This window comes from Muscardinus avellanarius (genome assembly GCF_963383645.1).
Source record: "Muscardinus avellanarius genome assembly, chromosome: 20".
Taxonomy (NCBI): domain Eukaryota; kingdom Metazoa; phylum Chordata; class Mammalia; order Rodentia; family Gliridae; genus Muscardinus; species Muscardinus avellanarius.
In genome coordinates this window covers 17,202,697-17,226,554 of record NC_137806.1, presented here as the reverse complement: position 1 = coordinate 17,226,554, position 23,858 = coordinate 17,202,697, and the positions used below count along the sequence as shown (strand labels likewise).

At 38.6% G+C, this 23,858-nt stretch overlaps 1 protein-coding gene across 1 annotated transcript in view; it reads right to left on the bottom strand.

Moving 5' to 3' along the window:
• Positions 1-23,858, bottom strand: part of ITGA8 (integrin subunit alpha 8) — a gene marked incomplete at both ends in the record, with an annotated part of 195,350 nt that overhangs the window by 116,422 nt on the left and 55,070 nt on the right. Inside the window, 5 exons of the mRNA XM_080717210.1 lie at positions 4,122-4,313; positions 6,602-6,807; positions 16,815-16,867; positions 18,591-18,647; positions 20,237-20,280. Coding sequence (XP_080573336.1) covers positions 4,122-4,313; positions 6,602-6,807; positions 16,815-16,867; positions 18,591-18,647; positions 20,237-20,280 — 552 coding nt within the window. The remainder of the gene's footprint in view (positions 1-4,121; positions 4,314-6,601; positions 6,808-16,814; positions 16,868-18,590; positions 18,648-20,236; positions 20,281-23,858) is intronic.

Sequence of the window (23,858 nt, the reverse complement as noted above, 5' to 3'; positions counted from 1 at the left end):
CACTACACAAGTGCCTTCTCGCTGCCCGCATTGCAGAGTCCAAACTCAAAGTGGCTTTTTTTGTCTGTCTCCAGCTCCCCTCTGCAGCCTCCTCCTCTGCTTATGTGCCAGTGATTCAGAATGTCTCTCTGCTGTGCAGGAAGCCGAGTGTTCTTATTATTTCAGGGATTTCACACTTGCTGTTCTCTCTGCCTGCCTCCGCCCCATGGCTATCTACTACCTGGCCTTCATATCAACCCAACATAGAGACCTTCTATCCATGAAGATGGGTGTCCATTCCAAAAGCCCCCATAGCAAGTTTAAATTCACTTTATATAGCAATACTTGTCCCTTGCTGTATTATTTGCTGACCTGTGTGGCTTTCTCACCTAGAATGTAATTTCTGTTCAGTGCTCGTCACCAGAGCCCGAGCCCCACCAGAACAATGTTAGTCCTTAGCTTGACTCAGCAAAGAAGTTACTACTTATTTATCTTTTTGACCTTGGAACTAAAAGAAGAGGCATAAAGTAATGTACAGCAATTTTGAAATCAATTCATATATATATATTGGTGGTACTTAGGATGGAGCCCTTCTACCTCCAGGCTACATTCCCAGGCCTATTTTATATTTTGTTTGGAAACAGGGTCTCTTAAGCCAGCGAGTCTGGCTTAAGAGACCCGCACAATCCTCCTGTGTCCGCCTCCCAAGCATGGGGATTACAAGCATGTGCCACCATGTCCAGCTTAATATTTCATTTTTAAAAAATATTATATTTTTAAAGTTATTTTTCTCCTTTTTATTATGAGTTTTATTTCCCAGGGCCATTTTTGCTTAGTTTTGTTTTGTTAGAACTCCTAAATAATCTGTAAATTTATTCCTGTTCCTATTTTTAAAATTTGTTTATTTGGTTTTGTGTTTGTTTCTTTCCTTTCCTTTCTTTCTTTCTTTCTTTCTCTCTCTCTTTCTTTCTTTCTTTCTTTCTTTTTTTTTTTGAGACTATCACCCTTTGTCTTAGCCTATCCAATTCCCTCTCCCAACATTTGGGATTAAGATAAATAAATTGTAAAGTCTTTGTATTTCTCTCTACCCCCCCCCCACAATGTGTGGGGAGACAGACATTAAGCCCAGGGACATTCTTCCTCTGAGCTACACCCCCAAACATTTTCATTTTTTGTTTTAAAAAAGGGTCTTACTAGGTTGCAGAGGGTCTCACTATGTTGCTGAGGCTGTCCTTGAACCTGTGATCTTTTTGTCTAAGCAGGCCAAGTTCTGGGATTACATGTACACGCCACCACCCTTGGCCTAGTCAGTCTCTGTGAGCGGATATAACTGCAACATGTGACGCTGTAGTAAGAGAGCAGAAGCAGCCTACGACATTCTCAGATAAAACTGGTCTAATGCCGGGCGTGGTGGCACACGCTTGTAATCCCCGCGCTTGGGAGGCGGAGATAAGAGGATCGCGCTAGTTCGATGTCAGCCACGCTGGCTTAAGAGAACCTGTTTCCAAATAAAAAATATAAAATAGGTCTGGGAGTGTAGCCCGGAGGTAGAAGGGCTTCCAGGAACACCAGTACCACAACAAACAAACAAACAAACAAACAAACAAACAAGCAAACAAAAACTGGTCTAGAGATAGAGACAGAAAGGGGAAGGGGAGAGAGAGAGAGAGAGAGAGAGAGAGAGAGAGAGAGAGAGAGAGAGAGAGAGAGAGAGATCCTGACAACAGGCTCCTCTCAGTCCTTCCCAGAGTCCCTGCCCTTGGCTTTTTTTCAGATAGTCCTTTATGGTTAAGGTATAGGTTATTTTCTAACAAATACAGCAATATATCTTAATTTAAATTTAGTAAAGCATCATTTTAACACACAGGTAACTTCCACACAATGTAGAGAGTACATGAGAAATCAGCTTATCTTTCCTGGGGCCTTGAGACCACGGCACGGGTTGGGCCTAACTAAGCATGGCAGGGCAGCACACAGAGGTCATCTACAGAACAGAGCTGCTGGTTGGTTTGACCCCTGGTAAAGAATGAGTGAAGCCAGGTATGGTGGTGCATGCCTGTAATCCCAGTGCTTGGGAGGCTGAGACAGGAAGATCACACAGTGAGGCCCTGCTTCAAAAGAAAACAAAATGAAAGGCTGGAGGTGTTCTTCGATGTTAAATATCCTTGAGTTAAATTCTCAGTACAAATTAATTAGTTAGCTAATTAATTAATTAACTAATGATCAGAGCTTAGATAATAGATTCTTGCCCAAAGAGGAAAATGTGGGTCTGACTTCTGTGCATATGGGCACAGAGCCACATACACCACAAAGATTAGTGTTCCTCAAAGTAGGGTGCCAATAAGAATTCAAATCCCTGCGCCCCATCCCAGAATTGGCAAATCAAAGTATGTGAAGGGTGGTATGCCCTCAGTCTACAGGAGCAGGCTCAGCAGGTAACTGGCAAGCCTGCCAAGTTTCAGTACCACTGATCTAAACTCCGTTACCCTCAAACTCATTGTAAAGTGTGGTGTGAAAGACCAAGCAACGGCGGCACCTGGGAACTTGGACAGAGACACGATTTCTAGGTGGTCAGTTGCTCACATGTACTGGCTTGGCCTTCTCTACCCGGTCCTATTTCTTTTTTCTTTTCTTCCCCCCTCCCCTACCCTGGAGAGAATATTCCTTGAGAGGAAAGTTGTTTTGAGTTGTCCCCGTGTGGTCCCTGTTCAGCTTCTTTGGGAAGCGCTGGGCTGGCTGTGGGTGGACACACCCTTCGCTTCCTTTGCTCAGTGGAAGGTGCTGTCATCCGCCTGTCAAGTTCCCTGGTACTGAGGGTGGGAAAGGAAGCCTATGACAAGCGTAATGAATAGCAATAACTTCCTTAATTAAGTGTTTACCTAAATTGCAACCCAGGAGTCCAATTTCATCAATCACCCTGACATATTTGGGGTAGAAATAACAAAGGGATCTAGATTTTTAAATTATTTAAAATTAAAATATATTATGCAGGAGACCCCTCCCCCCCAAACCATTATTGACTATACTAGTACAATATGACCTAAGTAAATAAATTTAACCAAATGTTCTTGAAGTAACCACAGGTTGAAAGTGTTAGCATACAATATAAATACCAAATTCTCTTTGAGGCCACTCTAACTAGTCTATGTTAGTGTTGTGGAAGGTTCCTGGCAAATTTATAAGAATATGTTGTGTTAACCTTTTTGCCTAATCCCAAGGGAGAAGAGAGCCAACAGATTGAAATTAATGATGTATATTTAGGCAGTCAGTTTATTGGATTGCTGCCCCAAACCGGAGAAAACTCTACATATGGAAAAACCCCATTTAGGGGAGGGGCTGGTGGAAGGAGACAAGGTTTTAGTATATACTTGAAGTTGTCAGTTAACTATTAATGATTTCTCAGTATTTATTGAAAACATCTTAAAATAACCCACATAAAGTGAAAAGTGAACAATAAAACCAACGAATCTAATGTTCTCTGCTAAAAGCTCTGATTACTGATATAATCCTTAAAGACAAATCCATATTCGTATATGGCATGTACAAACTGTGAATTATCTGTCCTTTATGGATTTCCATGTACCCTCAAAATGAATTAGGTAATCAGGAAGAGTTTGTGATTCCTCTCATGAACTTTTTTTCTTCTTAAAATACTCCATCTATCTTTAGAAAGCTCCAAAATATGGCTGGAAAATATGTGCGCTCTAAAAGCATGTGCCTTATAACAGAGAATGTTGAGGGTTGTACGTTGATTAATAGAAACTATGAGCATAAAAGGGAATCGCCACATTGAAATAAATCACTCAAGGAAGGTGTCCAATGCATGTTGTCTTTCTCGGTGGAGACCAAGCTACTGAGGGGTCTCCAATAAAAACACGGGTTGTAAGGTTGACAAGTTTTATGTCCAGTGCAGCTTTCTAAGCCATCTTGCCTTTTTTCATTGTCCCTTCACTGGAAAGGGAGTGTTTGCTCGTCTTCCTTCAGATGCTTATGAAAGTCACTCTGGAATCACACAAACACCCATGCCACGTTTAAGTTTGACCTTCATCTCTACGAGAGAGCTGCTTATGCAGGAAGCAATTTCCAGCCAGTGGACCTTTGCCAGGAAGCAGACTCACACGGGAAAAGAAAGAAACCCTTACCTGGGTAATCATTCTTGTCTATGTCTGAGTCTCCTTTCAAAGAGAAGCCAAATCCAGAAGGGATATTCTGGGAGGCCCACACTCCTTGCAGAGCCTGGGAAGGCTTGGTGTTTAAGCCGTTGCTGTTCCCGTTGTAGATGAGCACTTGGCCTCTTTGATCTTTGCCTGCGAAGGGCACACCAATGGCGATGTCTACAGAGGAGCAGAAAGATGTTTTGAAATAAACAGGGATGCTTTAGAAATAGTGAAGAAATAAGGTCTACTACAACTGGAGTGCATATCTCAAGCCTGAGGGCTTATTACATTTTCCATGAGGATTCTGTAGGGTCGCGGCAATAGGGACTTATTTGTGGTCTTTCATCCATCTGACGGTATTTACTATGTTCTAGATACAGTAGGTGCGACAGTGAGTCAGACACTCAAAGCCTCGGAATTTAGGAAATTTGTGCTCTAGAGTAGGCCATATATATAATTATATATACACATATATATTATATATATGTATACATAGGTTGTGTGTGTGTGTGTGTGTGTGTGTGTGTGTGTGTGTTAATAGGGACTAACTCAGGGGCCTTCTACCTCTGGGCTACACTCACAGCACTAATTAATTTTTATTTGGAAGCAATAAAATAAATTGCTGGGAACCTTGCCAAGTTGCTAAGGCTGGCTTCAAACCTGGAATCATCCTGTCTCAGTCTCCCAAGTACTAGCATTACAGCTGTGCACCACAGTACCCAGCTAGCAGGTAATTTTTAATATCCTTTTATTGGTGCATTATAATTTCACATCTTGAGGTTCAGAGTGATAGAAACGTCCCCATACATCGTATGTATATTTCTCTTTGAATTCCACTCCATTCCCTACCACTCCCCATGCAGATTATTGAGACTGGTATTGATAAGTTCATATATAAACATAGCATTATTTTAACTCTTTCCTTCATCAAGTTTCCTTTTTCTCCTCCTACCCCTTCCCACAAATCTCTTTCCACTGTTATTATCTCTCCTTGTTTATCTAAAGTCCCCTTTGTTTCCCAATTTCTCTCTGGCTTGTGGATAAAATCATCATTCGGCCCAGCTATACCCCTCCTGGGTATCTTTCCAAAGCCAATGAAGCCAGAATACTATAATGACACACACGTCCATGTTTATAGCAGCACCATTTACAATAGCCCAATTATGGAACCAGCCTGGATGTCCTTCAACAGACGAATGGACTGTTCCCTTGGTTAAGCCAGGTCGGCTTAGCATTATTTTACTTTACACTCTCCAGTATACCAAGGCTTAGTGACTAAGACACGTTTGATGTGGTTAAAAATGCCTTGCTTAGCTCTTAAAAATGGTAGAAAGGTTTAAGAGAAAAGACAAATGGAAGAAAATTTGATGAAAATGACAACTTATACATGATTTAGCATCATCGTTTCACTTGGGCGACAGGAAATAGTGCAGTTTTGGAAAGCAGCAAGCCCCTTGAGGGGAAATTTGTCTTTTATCATTTCCTTGCAGCTATAAGCTTTTAATATGTTTTATGGTACTTTAAAAATTAATAAACACTCATGGTTGAAAATTACTTTTAAAAAGACGTTACGAGTACAGAAACACTTGCCAGACATACCAATGAATTCAAATCTGATGTGTGCTCTTCCTAGGCTACTTTGGTCCAGCAAATTTTGTTACATCCTTGACTTTGATCAAGAAACTCACTATACCTTGGTTCTTAACCTAAAGGTCCTGAAAATGTAGATACAATTTTGTTTGAACATGACTATTTTTCTGAGGAGAGGGTACTTAAAAGCATCTATAACTTTCTTTAAATTTTTTTTTTTTTTTTTTTTTTGGTGGTACTGGGGTTCCTGGAAGTCCTTCTACCTCCGGGCTACACTCCCAGACCTATTTTTTTATATTTTTATTTGGAAATGGTATCTCAAGCCAGCATGGCTGGCTTCAAACCTGCGCAATCCTCCTGTCTCCGCCTCCCAAGCGCGAGGATTACCAGCCTGTGCCACCACGCCTGGCGCATCTATGACTTTCTGACTTAAAGATCCACAAGACTATTTAGCACTACTTGATTGCAAACATTGAAATTGCCTTTATAGACCAATAATGATGCAGTGTAACTATATGTAACCTGCATAGTTAATCAGGAGGCAATATACTTGTCAATATATCAGTATGTATTTATTTATTCATTTTGACCCTATATAGAGAGAAGATTCTCTAGTTCTCTTCAAGTAACCATTGAGAGCTGTTGTAAGCCATTCTAAATTTAACTTGAGAAAATTTCCATGTGACGTCTACATTGGGTGAAACATATAAACTTACTGTTGCCTTGAGATTTTTTTCATAGTTTATTGAAAACCAATAATAGTAATCCTAGCCCTACCCACCGTTGTGAACACTTTATAATGTCTACTGTTTCCTTCATGGAGCAAGAATACAAAACTATGACATACATAATTTCCACACAGGGAGTTAAATTACCATTGTATCCATCTTGGTTCAGGTCCCCTAGGTGAGCCACAGCACTACCGAATCTTCCAAAAGTCTCGGTGCCTGTGAGGACCTGTGGGTCTTGGAAGAGGAGGGCACTCACTTGCAAATACAGGTAGACTTGCCCTACTTCTCTAGGGTTACTCTCAAGCTCGCGCTCCATGAAGAGAGGTGCCCCAATCAATATGTCATCCATCCTGAAGGGAACAAAAAGCAGTGAGGAAACTGGCAAATAGAAGATTCTTTGTGGTATATTTGTAATCAACTAGATTAGTATATTTCCGTTAGTATTTTTCCTTTTCCAGAGGTCATTTTGTAATCATAGTATTTCTTTCATTGCTGTATTAATGTCTACAAAATACAATGCTGTAAGAAAATAAGAGTGTTAAATTATCATGCTGAATTTTTTAACTATGATGAAAATGCTTACTTTTAGAAAACCACAGATATTTCAGATATTTCATCATTTTCAACAAAACATTCCAAGAACTGTAATTATACAAGAACTTCAAAAACACCTAGAGAAGTTTTCCTAAAAGGAGAAAGGAGACTCGAGTTCGCCTGCAATTTATATAACTATAAAACCCTCCCTCTCTCTTTCTCTCTCTCTCTAGGCTGGAGAGGTGAATAATGTTGATTAGAAAAACAGAAAACCTTTTTCATCGCAAGCAAAAATTTATAGTTATTCTTTGTACATGTAGATGTTAGCAGAAAATTAATAGATGATTTCTGAAGTTTAAACAATTCAAGAAACAATCATCTACACCAATTTTTTAGAGATGACGATGTAACCATGAGAAGAATATAAAGCAATGGTGGTTAGAAGTGTTTCCTTCTCAGAGCCAGGTGATATGAGAAGGACTAGAACAGAATTGTTTTTCTTTTTTTTGCCACAAAGTTTCTAAGCTATTTGATTTTCATTTTAAAAGAGAAAAAGTTTTATTTTTAAGAAAAGTCACATCACACAAAATGCATGATTTTATCTCTACTAATGACTAAAGTTTGTCAAGACAATCCTATTCTGGCAGTCGCAGTAATATGAAAGACCACTGGTAGGGGGAATAGGAATTTGCATTTGACTTTTATGTCTATGTAGATTAGTTAATGATGGAGTTTGCCAAGTAATCTAATTGCTAAAATATTATCATGTAATTTAATTCTGTCTCACTAATATATGACTACTTATAGTATATGATTAATACAGCAATTATATTAACACTACATATATACTAAAATTGATAAGTTAATATAAATATGTTACAATGAATAAACTATAATATTAATATATCACTTCAAATCATATGTATGCTCAATAATATAAAATAAAACTAATATATTAAAATAACAATGTTTATTATAGTGTTATATATTGTTATATACTATATATTATTGTTATAACCTACTTATATAATGTACAATAAGAACAACAAGAAAGAAAACTCAATTAGATACCTTATCGAAGAAGATACAGTCAGAAAGTAAATATATGAAAAGATGCTCAATCATTAGGAATTGCAAATTAAATCAACAAGATATTATTACAAATCTCTCAGAGCGGCTAAAATCCAAGATGCCGACAGCACCATGTGTTGGCAAGGATGTAGAGCAACCAGAACTCACTCATTGAGGGGTGTGCAAAATTATGCAGCCCCTTTGGAAGACCTCCTAGCAATTTATTACAAAGCTAAACATGGGCTTACCACATGATCTCACATCTGTGTTCTTTAGTAGTTGCTCAAATGAGTTTAAAATGTATGTCACACAAAACCTGCACCCAGATCTTTGCATCATAATTGCCAAAACCTAGAAGCAACCCAGGTACTCTTCATAGGTAAATAGATAAACAAGCCTTAGTACATCATATAATTAAATAGTGTTTGGTATAAATAAAAGAAATGGACTCAAGTCATGGAAAGATATAAAGGAATCTGAAATACATATTGCTACTTTAAAAAGGCCAATTTGGAAAGGATAAATACTATAGAACTCCAACTACATAACATTCAGGAAAAAGCAAAACTATGGAAACAGCAAGATCAGTGGTTGCTAGGGGTGGGGGAAGAGGAGGACTAGAAAGAGCATGAGATTTTTAGCATGATAAATCTATTCTGTATGATACTGTAATGGGGGATGCATTTGGCAAAATCCATATAATCATAAAACACAAAGATGAATCTTAATGTAAACTATATTTTTGTTGATAATGTATCAATGTAAATTCATCAATCATAACAAGTGGATGCCACCAATATAGATGTTAAAATATGGAAAATTGAAGGGATGGGGCATGAGGAAGTAAATGCAGGCTCTCTGTACCTCCTGCTCAGTTTTGCTGTCAACCTAAAACTGCTCTAAAAATCAAGTCTATTAATAATAGTGGAAAAAAGAATTGGAAAAAGTAAGTTGAGTCCAGATAAAATGAGAAAAACATGAATTTGAAGTCATAGTTATCTAGATTTAATCCTGGCTCTTCCAATAACTCAATATTCCATGTTGAATAAGTTATCTAAATTCTGTAAAATGTAGATAATATAGAAATGTGCTACTTTATCGGTTATATTATTTAAGATCGATCTCTATCATACACACACACACTCATATCACACACACATATCACATTTAACAAATGGTAGGTATTACAAAGGCATTGAGCTGGCAGTTAAGGGGACTAGACAATATTTTTATACATTATACCAATGTAAACACAAGGAGTGATCAATTAAAAGTTAAAATGTATTTACCTTCTCTCTCACCTAGTAGAACCCAGGAGGGAGGTGAAAAATAACTTTGGAATATTCTGGAGCCTAGAGAAACTTCTAGAATAGGCTCTTACTTGTCTACACCCAGCAGTAGATACAACATACTGAAAAGTGTGGCCAATTGTAACAAGGAAGTGGAGACTGTGGTATAGACCTGAGGCATGGCTGTTATTTTACTTAGGTAAAATGCTTTCCTAAAAATATTTCAAATAAGCCTGACATGGTGGCGCACACTTGTGATCCCAGCAATTGGGAGGCTGAGACAAGAGGATCCAGGTTCATGGACAGCCTCAGCTACTTAGTGAAGTCTTTTGCAACTCAGTGAGACACTGTTTTAAAATAAAGAATAAGCCGGGCGTGGTGGCGCACGCTTGTAATCCCCACGCTTGGGAGGCTGAGACAGGAGGATTGTGCAGGTTCAAAGCCAGGTGCTCTGGCTTAAGAGACCATGTTTCCAAATATTAAAAAAAAAAGGTCTGGGAGTGTAGCCCGGAGGTAGAAGGGCTTCCAGGAACCCCAGCACCGCAAATAAAATAAAATAAAATAAAGAATAGGGCTGGGGATGTAGCTTGGAGGTAGAATGCCCCTGGGTTCCATCCTCAGTACCACAAAAAATATTTCAAATTTGTTTACTTTTAAAAAGAAAGTTTGCTCTTCTAGTGCTGGTCTCATGTCGGGGAGCCTTGGTTGCCCCTATTTCAGTCATTGTTATTTTCAATATGAAGAGTTATTTGTTAAGCACCTAGTGTGTGGCTGCCTCCCAGCCCTAAGCTAGATACCCAGAGTCGCTGGCTTTCTCTGCAGATTGAACAGGGCCATTTAAAGCCATGTAATTGGTCCCTGCGGGCAGAAGTGTGACAGAGACTGCCACAGATGGCTCAGCCTTTCTCACCGAGAACACTGAGTTCGAGAAACGGCCTATCATTGTGCGAACTTGGCACATCCTTGGAATCCTTAGATTCTAAAAGCAATATTGCTTTATTTTATTGGTTTATTTTCTTAGGAATATATTTCCCTGGATACTAATGTGTAAGTCTCCTAAAATGTGCTAAACTCCAAAAAGAGAAAGAAACATTTGTTCTTAATTCATAATTATGCTCTCATACAATTGAGAGACAATAGCTGTCTTGGACTTAATTAGTACAATGTGCCTTGTAGAATATTTTGGACTTATTTTAAATATTATTTTATATTAGCAATACCACTTACTCATAGCATATATTATTATTGTTTAGGCTGCTGTTTTAAAAATCTTGATTTGCAACTAATTAGTGAACTATGAAATAAATTTAATGGGTCTTTACCAGCAATTTAAAAACAAAATAGAATACAATAATAGAGTACAGAGTAAAGACATTTTATATAATAAGGGTAATTGTTGTTTTGTGAAACTTTTGTTTCAGCTGTGTGTGTGTATGTGTGTGCTGGGTTGTAATATCAAACATGGTTTTTATTATGGCCCATGAGTAAAAAAAGTGGTTGGAAAATCACTACAGTAGATTATGTGTGCTATTAAGCTATTTAAAAATTTGTCAAATCCATTTTTTGAATATGCCAATTTAGGCTTAAGCTTTAAAATTTTTATTAAGAGGGATGACTTTTGTTGACCTTCTGATAAGTAATTGAGCATAACAGGCTAGGAACCACTCTAATAAAATGTGTATATAAATATGTGTGTATATGTGCGTGTATATACATACATACCCATGTACATATATGTGGAAATATACATGTGTATATATACACATATACATATATATACACATACAGAGAGATTTTAGAGATATATTTAAATTGAAAAATGACAGTGATGGAGAAAGATATTAATGATATGGTTTCAACAAAAAACACTTTCTCTGGCGCATGATGGTAGTTTGGATGAGATCTAGGTTATTTTGTAAAGATATTTCTTAATAGTAGGATGTAGATGTAAACTTCATTTTTTTTTTTTTTTTTTGGTGGTACTGGGGTTCCTGGAAACCCTTCTACCTCCGGGCTACACTCCCAGACCTATTTTTATATTTTTATTTGGAAACAGGGTCTCTTAAGCCAGCGAGGCTGGCTTCAAACCTGCGCAATCCTCCTGTCTCCGCCTCCCGAGCGCGGGGATTACAAACGTGCACCACCACGCCGGCAATAAACTTCATTTTATCTAAAGCATTAAGCACTGTTTTCTTTAACTGCAGAATTCACACAAATTTAATTTTTTCTCCCTTTTATGTCTAAATCCACTCTGATAATCTAATATAATGCAACACTTAATACCACATTTTTGGACCTCATTTGATATACAACATTACCAATATTTTTCTTAAAAGCATAAATATAGTGATGAACTATGAGAGACAACATCAAGGAAAATAATGAATATGAAGCATCTAAATTCAAGTTTTCTGCAGCCAAATGGTGTGAGTGGATTGATTTAATATATAAAGTTTTGTTTCTTTTTTGTCAGTGGTACTTTTTGAATGCTGATGCCTCTGACTAATGCTCAGAATACAGTAATTAAAAGAGTACAAATAAGTAGACTATATGCTAGAGTTGATCTCTAATCCACTTAATTGCCTTATGATAGGCAAGAAAAATACAATTAACCAATTATATTACAGAAATGAATTTAACTTACAACTTTTTTATGTGTCAGATTTCTAGATTTTATATCTAATTTACTGAGAGTGATATATTCTATACTAGTGAACATATGTGGATAAAATCTAGCATAAGACCTTTATCACACAAAGCCTCTTCTTTTCAAGCAAATTTTCTCTAAAATGCTCTCAACTTCACTGGATGCTATGAATCTTTTGAAATTTATCTCTTTTTGGCTCTGCAAAGGTTAGAAAAATAGGTGTGTAGAAATGACCAATGGATTAAATTGTAATTTTGTAAATTTCTAAAATAGCATAAATACTATATGGTTCAATTGCTATAGAAAAGGAAAACAAACCGATTTGCTTGTTTAGGCACAAGATAACAAATAACATCCCCATTTGTTGTGAAGAAGTTTATTCAGAAATTCCTAAAAAGCTGACAATCAACAGAATTTGTAGTACTGGCTGCCCTAAAATAACTAAAGGTAATTCTGCCAGTTTGTTTATACTATACTTGCAAAACCATCACAGGCTTGATAGTTGTGCCCACTAACCAGCATGCACACAAGTGTTTGCTCGAAATGTTTGTAGCAGGCTCATAAGATTCCTTCCTTCCTTCCTTCCTTCCTTCCTTCCTTCCTTCCTTCCTTCCTTCCTTCCTTCCTTCCTTCCTTCCTTCTTCCTCCCTCCTTTATTTGCATGCTCCCTTTCCTCTCTTCTTCCTCCTTTCTTCCTTCCTTTTCTTTCTCTCCCTCTTTCTTTCCTTCTTTCTTCTTTTGTGTTTCTGTTTGTTTGTACTAGGAACTGAACACAGCACGCTCTACCTCTGAGCTATACCCCCAGCTCTTTTCTATTTTTTGTTTTGGAACATGGTCTCCTTAGATTACCGAGAGACGTGCTAAGGTGCTGAGGCTGTTCTTGAGCCTGAGAGCCTTCTGTCTCAGCCTCCCAAGAACTGAGATTACAAGCATGCACCACTTTACCCAGCCTAGATGTTTTTCTTAATAAAAAATATTGGGGAAAATTTCCACCAATTTGTCAGTTGACTTAGTGATACATTTTCCCCCTGATATTGAAATGTTGGAGCATTTGTAAGAATCCCAATTTTGTCAAATAGAAGATATTTGTTGCCAAAAGACAGGTAGCCTCATGTACACATACTTTTCTTCTGGTTGGAGAAAGGGATGTGTGATTTAATTCTGTAAATGGGGCGGGGGGGGGGCTCTTCCCTTCTTAACCATGAACAATCACCCAGCCAAGTGATTTGATATATATACACATTTGTGTGTGTGTGTCAGTATTATATGTATATATGTGTGTGTAAGTATTATATATATGTTGTATATATATGTATCAGTATTATATATATATATATATATATATATATATATATATATATCAGTATTATAATCTCAGACTTTACTTGAGTTGTATATCTTCATCTGGGATATTTCTTTGGTCAGCTACAATCCTTGGATGTATATTCACGATATCTAAGTAATTATAAACAGCAAGGTATTATCACACTGAGAGTTTATGAACACTTTACCTAAGAGTGGTAATATTCACAAAACTTTGAAATTATGCTGCTATGAAAATGTGTATACATGTATTGCTATAGTATTCTGATTTTAATTCTTTTGGAGATACCAAGGAGTGGTATCGCTGGGTCATATGGGGGCTCCATTCCTAGTCTTTTGAGGAACCCCCATACGTATTTCCAAAGTGGTACTAACCAAATGATGTGGCATAAATGAAGGTATTACTTTGAATCTCAATATGTCATATATTTATAATATACCAATAAGAAGTACAGTATTAAAACAGTATTAAGTTAGTGGCAATATTAAGTTAATGGACCTATTCTTTAATGTAATTTAAAGGATTTTGAAAATAATACCTCATAAAAACAAATAGTTTACATAAAATTTTTAAAGGATATCAAGAAAGAACAAATTTATTACTTGATAAACCCATGCTTTTGTTGTTACCATGTTGTTTTGATCAGCTGGAGACCAGTAAAGTCCTTTTTTCACAAGTTTTTTCCCCTTAACATGGCAAAAAATATGTACTGTAAATATTGTCACAGAACTTTGCTGTAGTCTAAATTGAGGATATTTCCAGAAAGGAGAAAGTATTCTCCAGGGCATATTGTGAAACCTGGTAAAAATTGCAGGGCTTCAAAATACGAGTGACCCATGGAAAGGACCACAGAAACATCTGTGCCCTGTAACTAATGTGCAGTACCCAAGGGGCAGAGCCCTGTGCACGCGTGATCTTCTGTGGAGAGAAGTGTGTCTAGGCATGTCTGGCTGCCGACCATGGAGTTTTGTTCTGGCTCTACAACAGGCATACTAAAACTGAACACTGTGTGGGCTTCAAGTCCTTCTTCAGCTATTTGCTTTCTAAATTGCTAAGAGCCTTTTTTGTGTGTATGTGTAGTACTGGGGTTCCTGGAAGCTCTTCTAACTCCGGGCTACACTCCCAGACCTATTTTATATCTTTTATTTTATTTGGAAACAGGGTCTCTTAAGCCAGCGAGGCTGACTACGAACCTGCGCGATCCTCCTGTCTCCGCCTCCCAAGTGCGGGGATTACAAGCGTGTGCCACCATGCCGGCAACTAAGAGCCTTTGAGAATGGCTACAGCCCATCCATGTTGGGATTCTTGACTGGTGGTACCAATGCTTCCTTTCTTTTTGCAATGGAAACAACTGGAAAGTAAGGAAATCTAGCTTTTATTTATTTGCTTCCAGAATAAATCTGGCACTCAACTAGACCTTAAAAATATACCCTGCCAGGTAGGATGGCCCACAATTGTAATTCCATTACTTGGGGGTGGGGGGGGGCTGAGACAGGAGGATCACAAGTTCGAGGCCAGCCTCAGGAACTTAGGCCCTCCACAACTTAGTGAGATCCATTTATCAAAAAGAAAGAAGTTAAATTTTTAAAAGGGGCTGCTGGGGGTGTTTCTCTGAGGTGGAATTCCCCTGGGTTCAGTGCCCAAAACCACAGAAACAAACAAAACATATTTCAGCAGTGCCACTACTTCTGTTTCCCTTCACTGCTGGGACTCTGGTCCAAACTACTGTACTGAGTCCCTTGAATGGTGGCCAGGCAGACGGAGCCCACCTGGGGAAGCCAGTCTGAGCAGACCACTCCCTACCCTGGAATCTTCCTTGGCTCCTGGGCTGCTGTGTCCCTAGCAGAGACAGACTCACTCTAGTCCACGGCAGAGCGTGTGGTGCCTTGCAGAGCTGGAGTGAGCACCATGGCCTCTGCACCTTCATGATGAGGCCCGCCATTGTTCCCTCTCTGCAACAGGCCACTCTGCTGTTTCTTAAGTGTGTCTGGCACCCCCACCTCCCAGAACTTGTACTTGTTGCTCTTTGGCTGAGAAGACCTCTTCTCCTGACATCCATTGGGCTTCTTACCATGCCTCCTTTAGGTCTTCACTGTAATCTTATCACTGAAGAATCCCTATGTTCTTGACTTAAAATTGCATCCAAGGGACTGGAGTTGTGGCTCAGTGGTAGAGCTCTTGCCCAGCATTCCCAGTATCAAAGAAAAAAAGAAAAGAAGGAAGAAAAGAAGGAAGAAAAAATTCTTCTCTCTCCCTCCTCTTTTACTTTAATTTTTAATCAATAAACTTCATTGTATACAGAAGTTTTAGATTCAAAGCAAATTAGAACCAAGAAATTAGAGTTCTCACATCTCGTTCCCTCCCACACAAGGTCTTTCCAACCATCACATCCTCACCTGAGTTGTCCGTTTGTTACCATGAACCATATATCATTACCAAAGTCCAGAGTTTACATCCGGTTCACTCTTGGTATTGTACATGTTATGATTTTTAACAAATGTATAATAACAGCATCTTTTTTTGCAGAACTGGGGATTAAATCCAGGGACATTCTACTTGCATGCTATACTTTCAGCCCTACTTTTTACTCTATTTTAAAACAGGATCTCATTAAGTTGCAGAGGACCTCACTAAGTAGTTGAGGCTGGGTGTGAACCTGCCGTCCTCCTGTCTCAGTCTCTCAAGTATTGTCTAACAAAGATCTATCTAAAATGCTTGGCCAAGATCCTGGAATATAGTAAGGGTTTTTTTTAGACATTTGCTTTCTATAGAAAGGTGAACCCCATGAGGATAGAGACCTGGTATAACATATACACTTTGTATATACAGTGCTCTAGGCACCAAAAACAGTGTTGGCACACAGTAGGTACACCAGCAGTATCTATTATAGTCAATACACTTCCAAGATTTTCTTATTTAATGATTTATTAATTTATTTCTCAGGTGCTTTTAGTGAATCAACGATATATTTAACAACAATTTTTGAAATAATCATAATTCAACAGTGTTTCATGGTCCAACTTCAACTATAATTTACTAACATAATCAGAAAATAGCATTATTATTTCATTTTCTCTGTGCACATTACTAATAGTTGGTTAAAATAATGTCAGAAGGGAAAAAGTCCATTTTGAGAAAATGTTTCATGACTGTGTTACATGCTGGGGAAAGCTCTAGAAGTGAAGAGACAGAGGAGCACCCTCCCCAGTGGCCATGGATTATGAATTACCAAGGACTGTTCACTTCATAAAATTAAAAAATGAAATCATCCCTTATAGAAACGGCAGATGTGGAAAATCTCAGTAAAGACATAAAATAGGACCACAGAAACCTTTATTAGATGCATCCTCTTGTCCTGAATCAAAAAAAGTTAAAACAAGAGGCTCTCTATGTTGTTGAGGAAGCACAGAAGGGTGTATTTTATGAGGGAAAATACACATCTTTATGGATGAGCATGATATACAGTGAATGAGGAAGTTCTTACAAACTTACCCATCATTGTTAACATCGGATGCAACAACAGTATATCCAAAATAAGATGCCATCTGCAAAAGAAAATCAGGACGTATTTTATGTTCAAAAGTCATTTATAAAGTCATCTCTTCATTATTACCAAAAGATGAATCTCATCATGGTGCGGATTTTTGCAATTATATTCACAGACCCTTGGACGTGGATTGCGTCTTTAAGGCATTTAGTCTAACCCCTGGCCTGATGAATAATTTTCCCATAATAATCCTGACAGCTGCTTGGACATGCTCCAGATATGCTCAACAATCAGCCCATTCAGTGTGTCATCACGATCACTGGAATGTCCTTTCCTATATGTAGCCCTTCCATAACTTCTAGTTCTTAATCTCACCTAGTTCTGCAGTCTCAAAACTCACAGAATAAATCTAATTCTACCTCTATATGAAGTCTTATTTGAAAATATTTTCAGATGGTCCACTATGGAGCCCCTTTCCAAGAGATGCCACATATGGAAGTCAAGAATAGATGACACTCCTGAGGATGGTTAAGTAGGAGTTATACTCTCTACTGGGGCTTCCTTATATTTTGAAGCATAAAAGCAGCTTAATTTGGAGGAATCTACATCTGAGTATCAATTTATATTGAGCTCATAGTCAACAAAAGCTCCTAAATGTTTTCCTCAAGTGTGAGTATTGTATCTCCCATATTTTTCCTTGGAAGCTTCTGTTTCCAGGATTTATAATGTGTTCATATTTGTCTCATCATTTCAGGAGGAAAAGACCAGAATAGTTTGTCCAAACTCCATGTAATCCTGAGGCTCGATGGAGGGTTCTGGTTACAGTGAGTGAGAGAGGTAGAGGTCCAAGGGTCCAGGCCATCTACTCTGGCCAGTGGATGGCACCTTGGTGTAGCCAGTGTCTTCTTAGAAGGAAGGAGGTACCTAGGGCTCACCAATAGGTGCACTAAACAGCGACTATAGTTTACCAACCTTTTTCTCTCATCCCAGTGGTTGGTGGTGTTTGCTTTTAAGGAGCATAGTCTGCCTTGCCAAGAACCCCGGCTCAGTGGCCATCAGAGGGTCTGTGGCAGTCCTAGATACCAGCTGCGTGCTCTAGCCTGCTCTTCTAGGGTTCTTTCTTTCCTGAAGTCTGATAATATGTGTTGCTTGGAAAAGAAAGGAAACCCCCCAGCATTTCCTCATATTTCAGTCTCTTGCTCTAATTTCTGGGTTCTTAGAAATGTGTTTGACCTATTCCCCTCAACACATACTCACACCCATACTCACACACACACACACACACACACACACACACACACACACACACACCACACAGGCTGTCAGTGGGACATTTGTCCTCTGTGCTATACAGGACTTGTGGCTCCCTGGCCTCATGAAGGCCCATCATCATTCCTATCACTACTGATAATGTGGGTCTAGCTCTACTGGGGCTTCCACTCATCACTACTAATTACTTTCAATTAACCTTCATTTTAAAATGCAGCATGTAGTGGCCAAGATGTTTTTCTAAGAAGAACATAGAATGTTCTCCCTGCCATCTCAAGGAAGAGGAAGCCCAGAACGTTCATCCTCCTGTCACCTTGAAAGACAGGAGCCCAACACAGGCCCTTCGTGGCAGCTTCAAAGTGTGTGCTTCACTTTCAATATTTTGAATGCAAACTTATTAAAAATAATGTGAAGTGGGGGTCACCGACTAAAACTAACGGGAGAAGCCCCTGCCCTTTTTATCCTTAGCACCTTCCTTTTTCTTGCATTATTTCATATTAAAGTGTCCTTACCTGTTCTCCAGTGAAATTCTGAATAAAGGTCATATCTGTAGAGTTAATGATTGAGACCTAAAATCACAGAAATGAGATAGGCACATCATTGGACATAAAACTGAAAACATTATTTTAAAAAAATTGCAACTTAAGCCGGGTGTGGTGGCGTACGCTTGTAATCCCCACACTTGGGAGGCAGAGACAGGAGGACAGGTTTGAAGCCAGCCTCGCTGGCTTAAGAAACCCTGTTTCCAAATAAAAATATAAAATAAGTCTGGGAGTGTAGCCTGGAGGTAGAAGGGTTTCCAGGAACCCCAATACCACACAAAAAAATTGCAACTTAAGCTGGGCATGATGGTGTATGCTTGTAATACCAGTTCTTGGGAGGATTGCAGGTTCACAGCCAGCCTCAGCTACTTAGTGAGTTGCTCCACAATTTAGTGAGACCCTGTTTTAAAATAAAGAATAAAAAGTAGGGTTGGGGGTGGAGCTCAGAGGTAGAATGTCCCTGAGTTCCATTCCCAGTGCCGCAAAAAAAAAAAAAAAAAAAAATTGCAACGTAAATTATTTGAAGTTTTTTGTTATGAGTAATAATTAGTTAGCTACATATAAACAAAAATTCAAGTTTATTAGAATGAACTAAAAAAGGTAATTAAAGTTTTTGTTTATGGTTAGGTTTAGGACATTTCCAGATAAAGTTATGCTTACTAATCAAAAGTAGGAAAATAACAGTTGAATGCAAGAACAGTGAGAGCAATTAACCTGATCAGTTAATTTATTCAATCAAGATTTTGGTCTAAATCTCTTTCTGTGGTTGTGCCACTGTGAGACCTGATATGTATGGCTCTTTGCAAAAAAAAAATAGATTTTAAAATGTCCATGCAGCATAAATAATTTTTAATTTTATTTAGCCCAAACCAAATCTATAAATATTTTTAGATTAGATGTTTTGTAGTACTTAGGAAGGAACCCAGGGGCATCATACCTCTGAGCTATATCCCTAGCCCTATTCTTTACTTTGAAACAAGGTCTCACTGAATTACAAAGGACCTCACTAAATATATGAGGCTGTCTGTGAACCTGGATCCTCTTTTCTCAGCCTCCCAAGTACTGGAATTACAAGCATGTACCACTTTGCCTGGATGCAATCCACCTGTCTTAGTCTCCCAAGTACTAGGATCACAGGTGTCAGCCAGCACACCTGGCTAAGTCCTTTTTTATCTTTTCTTTATTGTGGTGCTAGAGATGAAACTCAGGGGCATTCTACCTCCAAGCTATACCTTCAGCCTGATTCATTATTCTTTATTTTGAAACCGGATCTCACTAAGTTGTGGGGGCCTCACTAAATAGCTGAGGTTGGCCAAGAACCCAATCCTCCAGTATCAGCCTGCCAAATGCTGGGATTAAAAGCGTGCACCACCATGCTCAGCTTCTGTATGTCCTTTTGATTTGTCCATCTTTCCCCACTGAAGGCTTGCTTTCCCCCCAAGTTCCATGAGGCCAGAGAATCTATAGAGGGAACTTATTCTTCAAGGAACGAGGGACAGGAATCTGTAGGGGGAACTCATTCTTCAAGGATAATTTTAAAGAATTAAAAGTTGCATGCAAAAACTGTTTCTTTGCATAAACAAGAAAGTATCCTAGAGTGCATTCTCCGTACTCACATATCCAAAGTTCTGTGCTCCTCGTGGGACTCCAGCAACCAGTTCTGGGGACAAAAATTGTCATTTAGAAAGAAAATTTCAAACTCTAGCTCTTAGAGCAGTTGGCAACATAGTGACTGCCACTGATAGGTGGACTCAGGTTGTTCTCAATTGTGATGTCCTGTAGCACTTCCCCAATTTCTTATCACACCCCAAAGGGAAGATAAATAAGGAAACAGTATGGTTTCTTTCCACTATAATGTCAGGAAACCAGCAACAGATTCAAGCTGTAATAGATGCTGGATTAATCCCTATGATTATTCATCAACTTGCTAAGGGGGACTTTGGAACACAAAAAAGAAGCTGCTTGGGCAATTAGCAACTTAATGATAAGCGGCAGAAAAATCAGGTTGAGTACCTTGTACAAAAGAATGTAATACTACCATTCTGTAATTTACTATCAGTAAAAGATTTTCAAGCAGTTCAAGTAATGGTCTAAAAGACATTCTGATAATGGCTGGTGATGAAATTATATGTATATAGCTAAAATTATAAAAGAATGTGGAGGTTTAGAGAAAATTGAAAATTTTCATATATCAATTAGCATTTGAAATCATAGATCGGCATTTCTCTGGTGATGATATCGATGAAGATCCTAGACTCATTCCTGAGGCAACACAACACAACAAGGTGCTTACAATTTTGACCCAACAGCCGACCTTCAAACAAAAGAATTTCATTTTAAGGTCAGTTGAGTGCAGCATCTTTCTCACATTCAACATGAAGCACCACCAGATGGCTACCAAATGATTAGAAGAACAGCTACAAAAGGCTCCAGAACACATGCCTCTTCGTTTTGAGGCTTCTAAAGCAAGTCACTGTGCAGCTGCCCAAAGTGACTCTCACAGGGACTACCAATGCATATGCATGATTTCCTGAACTGCTTTAGAATTCTCCTTAACAATCTCAGCCACCCGATTTTCCCCTGGTCCCTGGTGCCACATGCTGACAACTGCAGTCTCCAGTTTAGAACAACCCAAAGTGGTGGCGAGTGAGCCGCCCATTTGGTATTCCTTTGGAAAATAGAATCAAGACACTGTGGTATGATGCATATCCATATTGGAAGACTAAAAGGATGCAGTCAGATCTGAGCCTCCATCACTGTCCTCCACAAACATACTTTCATATTCTTTATGTGGGAGAATGGATTTTAAAGTACAAGTAAAATGATTTTCATTGGTGGAACTGACACAAAAAAATAACTTAAAAGCAAGAAACTTTGTTATTGATTAAACAGATAAGTTTTTAGAAAACTGTACTTCACTAGCAGAAATTGAGGGCTAGAGGTAGGTATGGATGGCAATGCTTTTCACTGTATACCTGACTTTTGAGAACAAGCCCTATTTGACCACTCACCTCGGCCTGTGTCTCTGCTGCTATGAAGCAACAAAATGTTGTGCATTTCACCTGAGCTTCAACCTGTTATGGATTTGAACTTCTGTTTAAGTTGAAAGCAAGAGTCCTTGAGTCACAAATGAAAGAATAAAAAAGCAGAAAACTACAACGGTCTAAAATACTCATTGGTGATGTTTTTAAAAAAATCTTGCTTTCAGGAGTTAATAATTTTTGTTTTAATTTGATATTTGGATATGGTCGATTTATATTGAGTTTAAACTGTGGAGCTTTCATGGTTACTATAATTTAGTCTTAGAACATTTTTTTATTTGGTCACCAGTGCTTTTGATAATGTGGTTGGCAATAAAGCAGCAACTCCTTACAAGTGTTACAAGGCTTGGGAAGGTTGATTCAGACTCCACTCCCAAAGCATCCGCCCACAGCAGGAGATTCACACAGGGGTTTGTGCAGAGGAACAATCTGCAGTTCTTTAGCACAAGCCTGATTTGCAGCGAGCATTAAGTAGTTTTGCACAATCTGGCATTCTCTGTAAAGACATCGCTTTTTGTAAATTGTCTGACCCAGTTATTAATGAACAAATATGAGTTTGAAAACCTTTAAATAATTTGTGGTGTCACAGAAATGGTTTTGTTGCTCTTGTTTACTGGGTATAATTTCTCAATGCATTGATGTGAAGGGATAGAAAATTTAAACTATCTAGTTATCCAATGGGAGCTGTTTTTACCGTGATGAAGATAAGACAGATGCCACCAGAGCTTTGTGAATCAGTTCAGGTGTTTTCACTGAGAAACGATACAGAGCAGATGGTATTCATTACAATTATATGTAATGGCTAATGTGAAGCCATTTTAAAGAGTGAATTTTGTCTTGTATCCAAAGTGGACAAGTGTATTAAACTGCAAGAATTTTCTTGTTAAAGAATCTGTTTTAATATAGTGATTTGGCCTCTGATTATTTATAGGTTTTATAAATTTTAGAATCAATTTCTCTTTAAGGTGGTTCAGATTTTTTAACTCTTGTGCAGATAAAATTGAGTTGAAGATCATGGTGCCTTTTTTTCTTTATCTAATTTTTTTTTTGTGTGTGTGTGGTACTGGGGTTCCTGGAAACCCTTTACCTCCAGGATACACAGCTACCACTCTCAGATCTATTTTAATACTTTTTTTATTTTGGAAACAGGGTCTCAAGCCAGTGAGGCTGGCTTCGAACCTGCGCGATCCTCCTGTCTCCGCCTCCTAAGCGCAGGGATTACAAGGGTGCGCCACCATGCCCAGCTCTTTATCTAATTTTTGAGCTGAAGCTTCATATAATAACTGCATTCTGTTCAGACACTATCTTCTACACTGTGTGGTATTTACTAAAAGTGGAAATAACAAAGTCAAAGTAAATTAAGGGCACAAATTTCAGTGAAACCCTTTAATTCCAAACCTTCTGATATTGTAAATTGTCCTCCTTCTAGTTTAGTTTCTTCCAGATTCTTCATATTTAGCTGACAGTTACCTTTGAAGTTTTCACACACTAAGATTAAAATTGGGCCTCTATTGTGATGATTTCTTTTTTTAATATATTTTTATTGGTGCATTGTAGTCAAACATCACAATGGATTCAAGATTTGTTAGGATATTTAAGTACACATTATCCAATCAGCCTTTATCCAATCCCCATCCCATTCCCTCCCACTCCCTCAATCCCATGCTTGATTTAGTGTTTATCATTGATATATTTATTTAGTACATCATGTGCTTTAAAGAGATTCTATCTTCTCCCATCCCATCCCATCCCCTCTGATTGGTCACCTTAATTGCTCCTCCATAGGGCCCCCTTCTTCCACTAGATTCCTTCCTATTACCCATTTCTTCTTAGTTTTGCATATTAGGGAAAGCATTCAATTTTTTAATTTTCTGTGATAGTTCTCTGTGTATGCCGCTTTGCAAGTTACAATCCCACTCTTGAAGACCCCAGCACTGGCCTGACCACCCGATAGACTCTGATCCTAACCTCCCTGGATCCAGTACCGGCCTTGCCTCATGGCAGGCTCTGATCCCTGCCCCACACCAGCTTTGCCTTTAGGCTATCTCCTATCTTGGCCTCAGTGGCTGCAGCCTCACCAAACGGCAGGCACCAATCCTGCCTTGATGACCCAAGCACTGGCCTTGCCGCATGGCAGGCTCCAATCCCAGCCTCCTTGGCCCCAGCATCATCCTTGCCTCACGGCAGGCTCCGATCC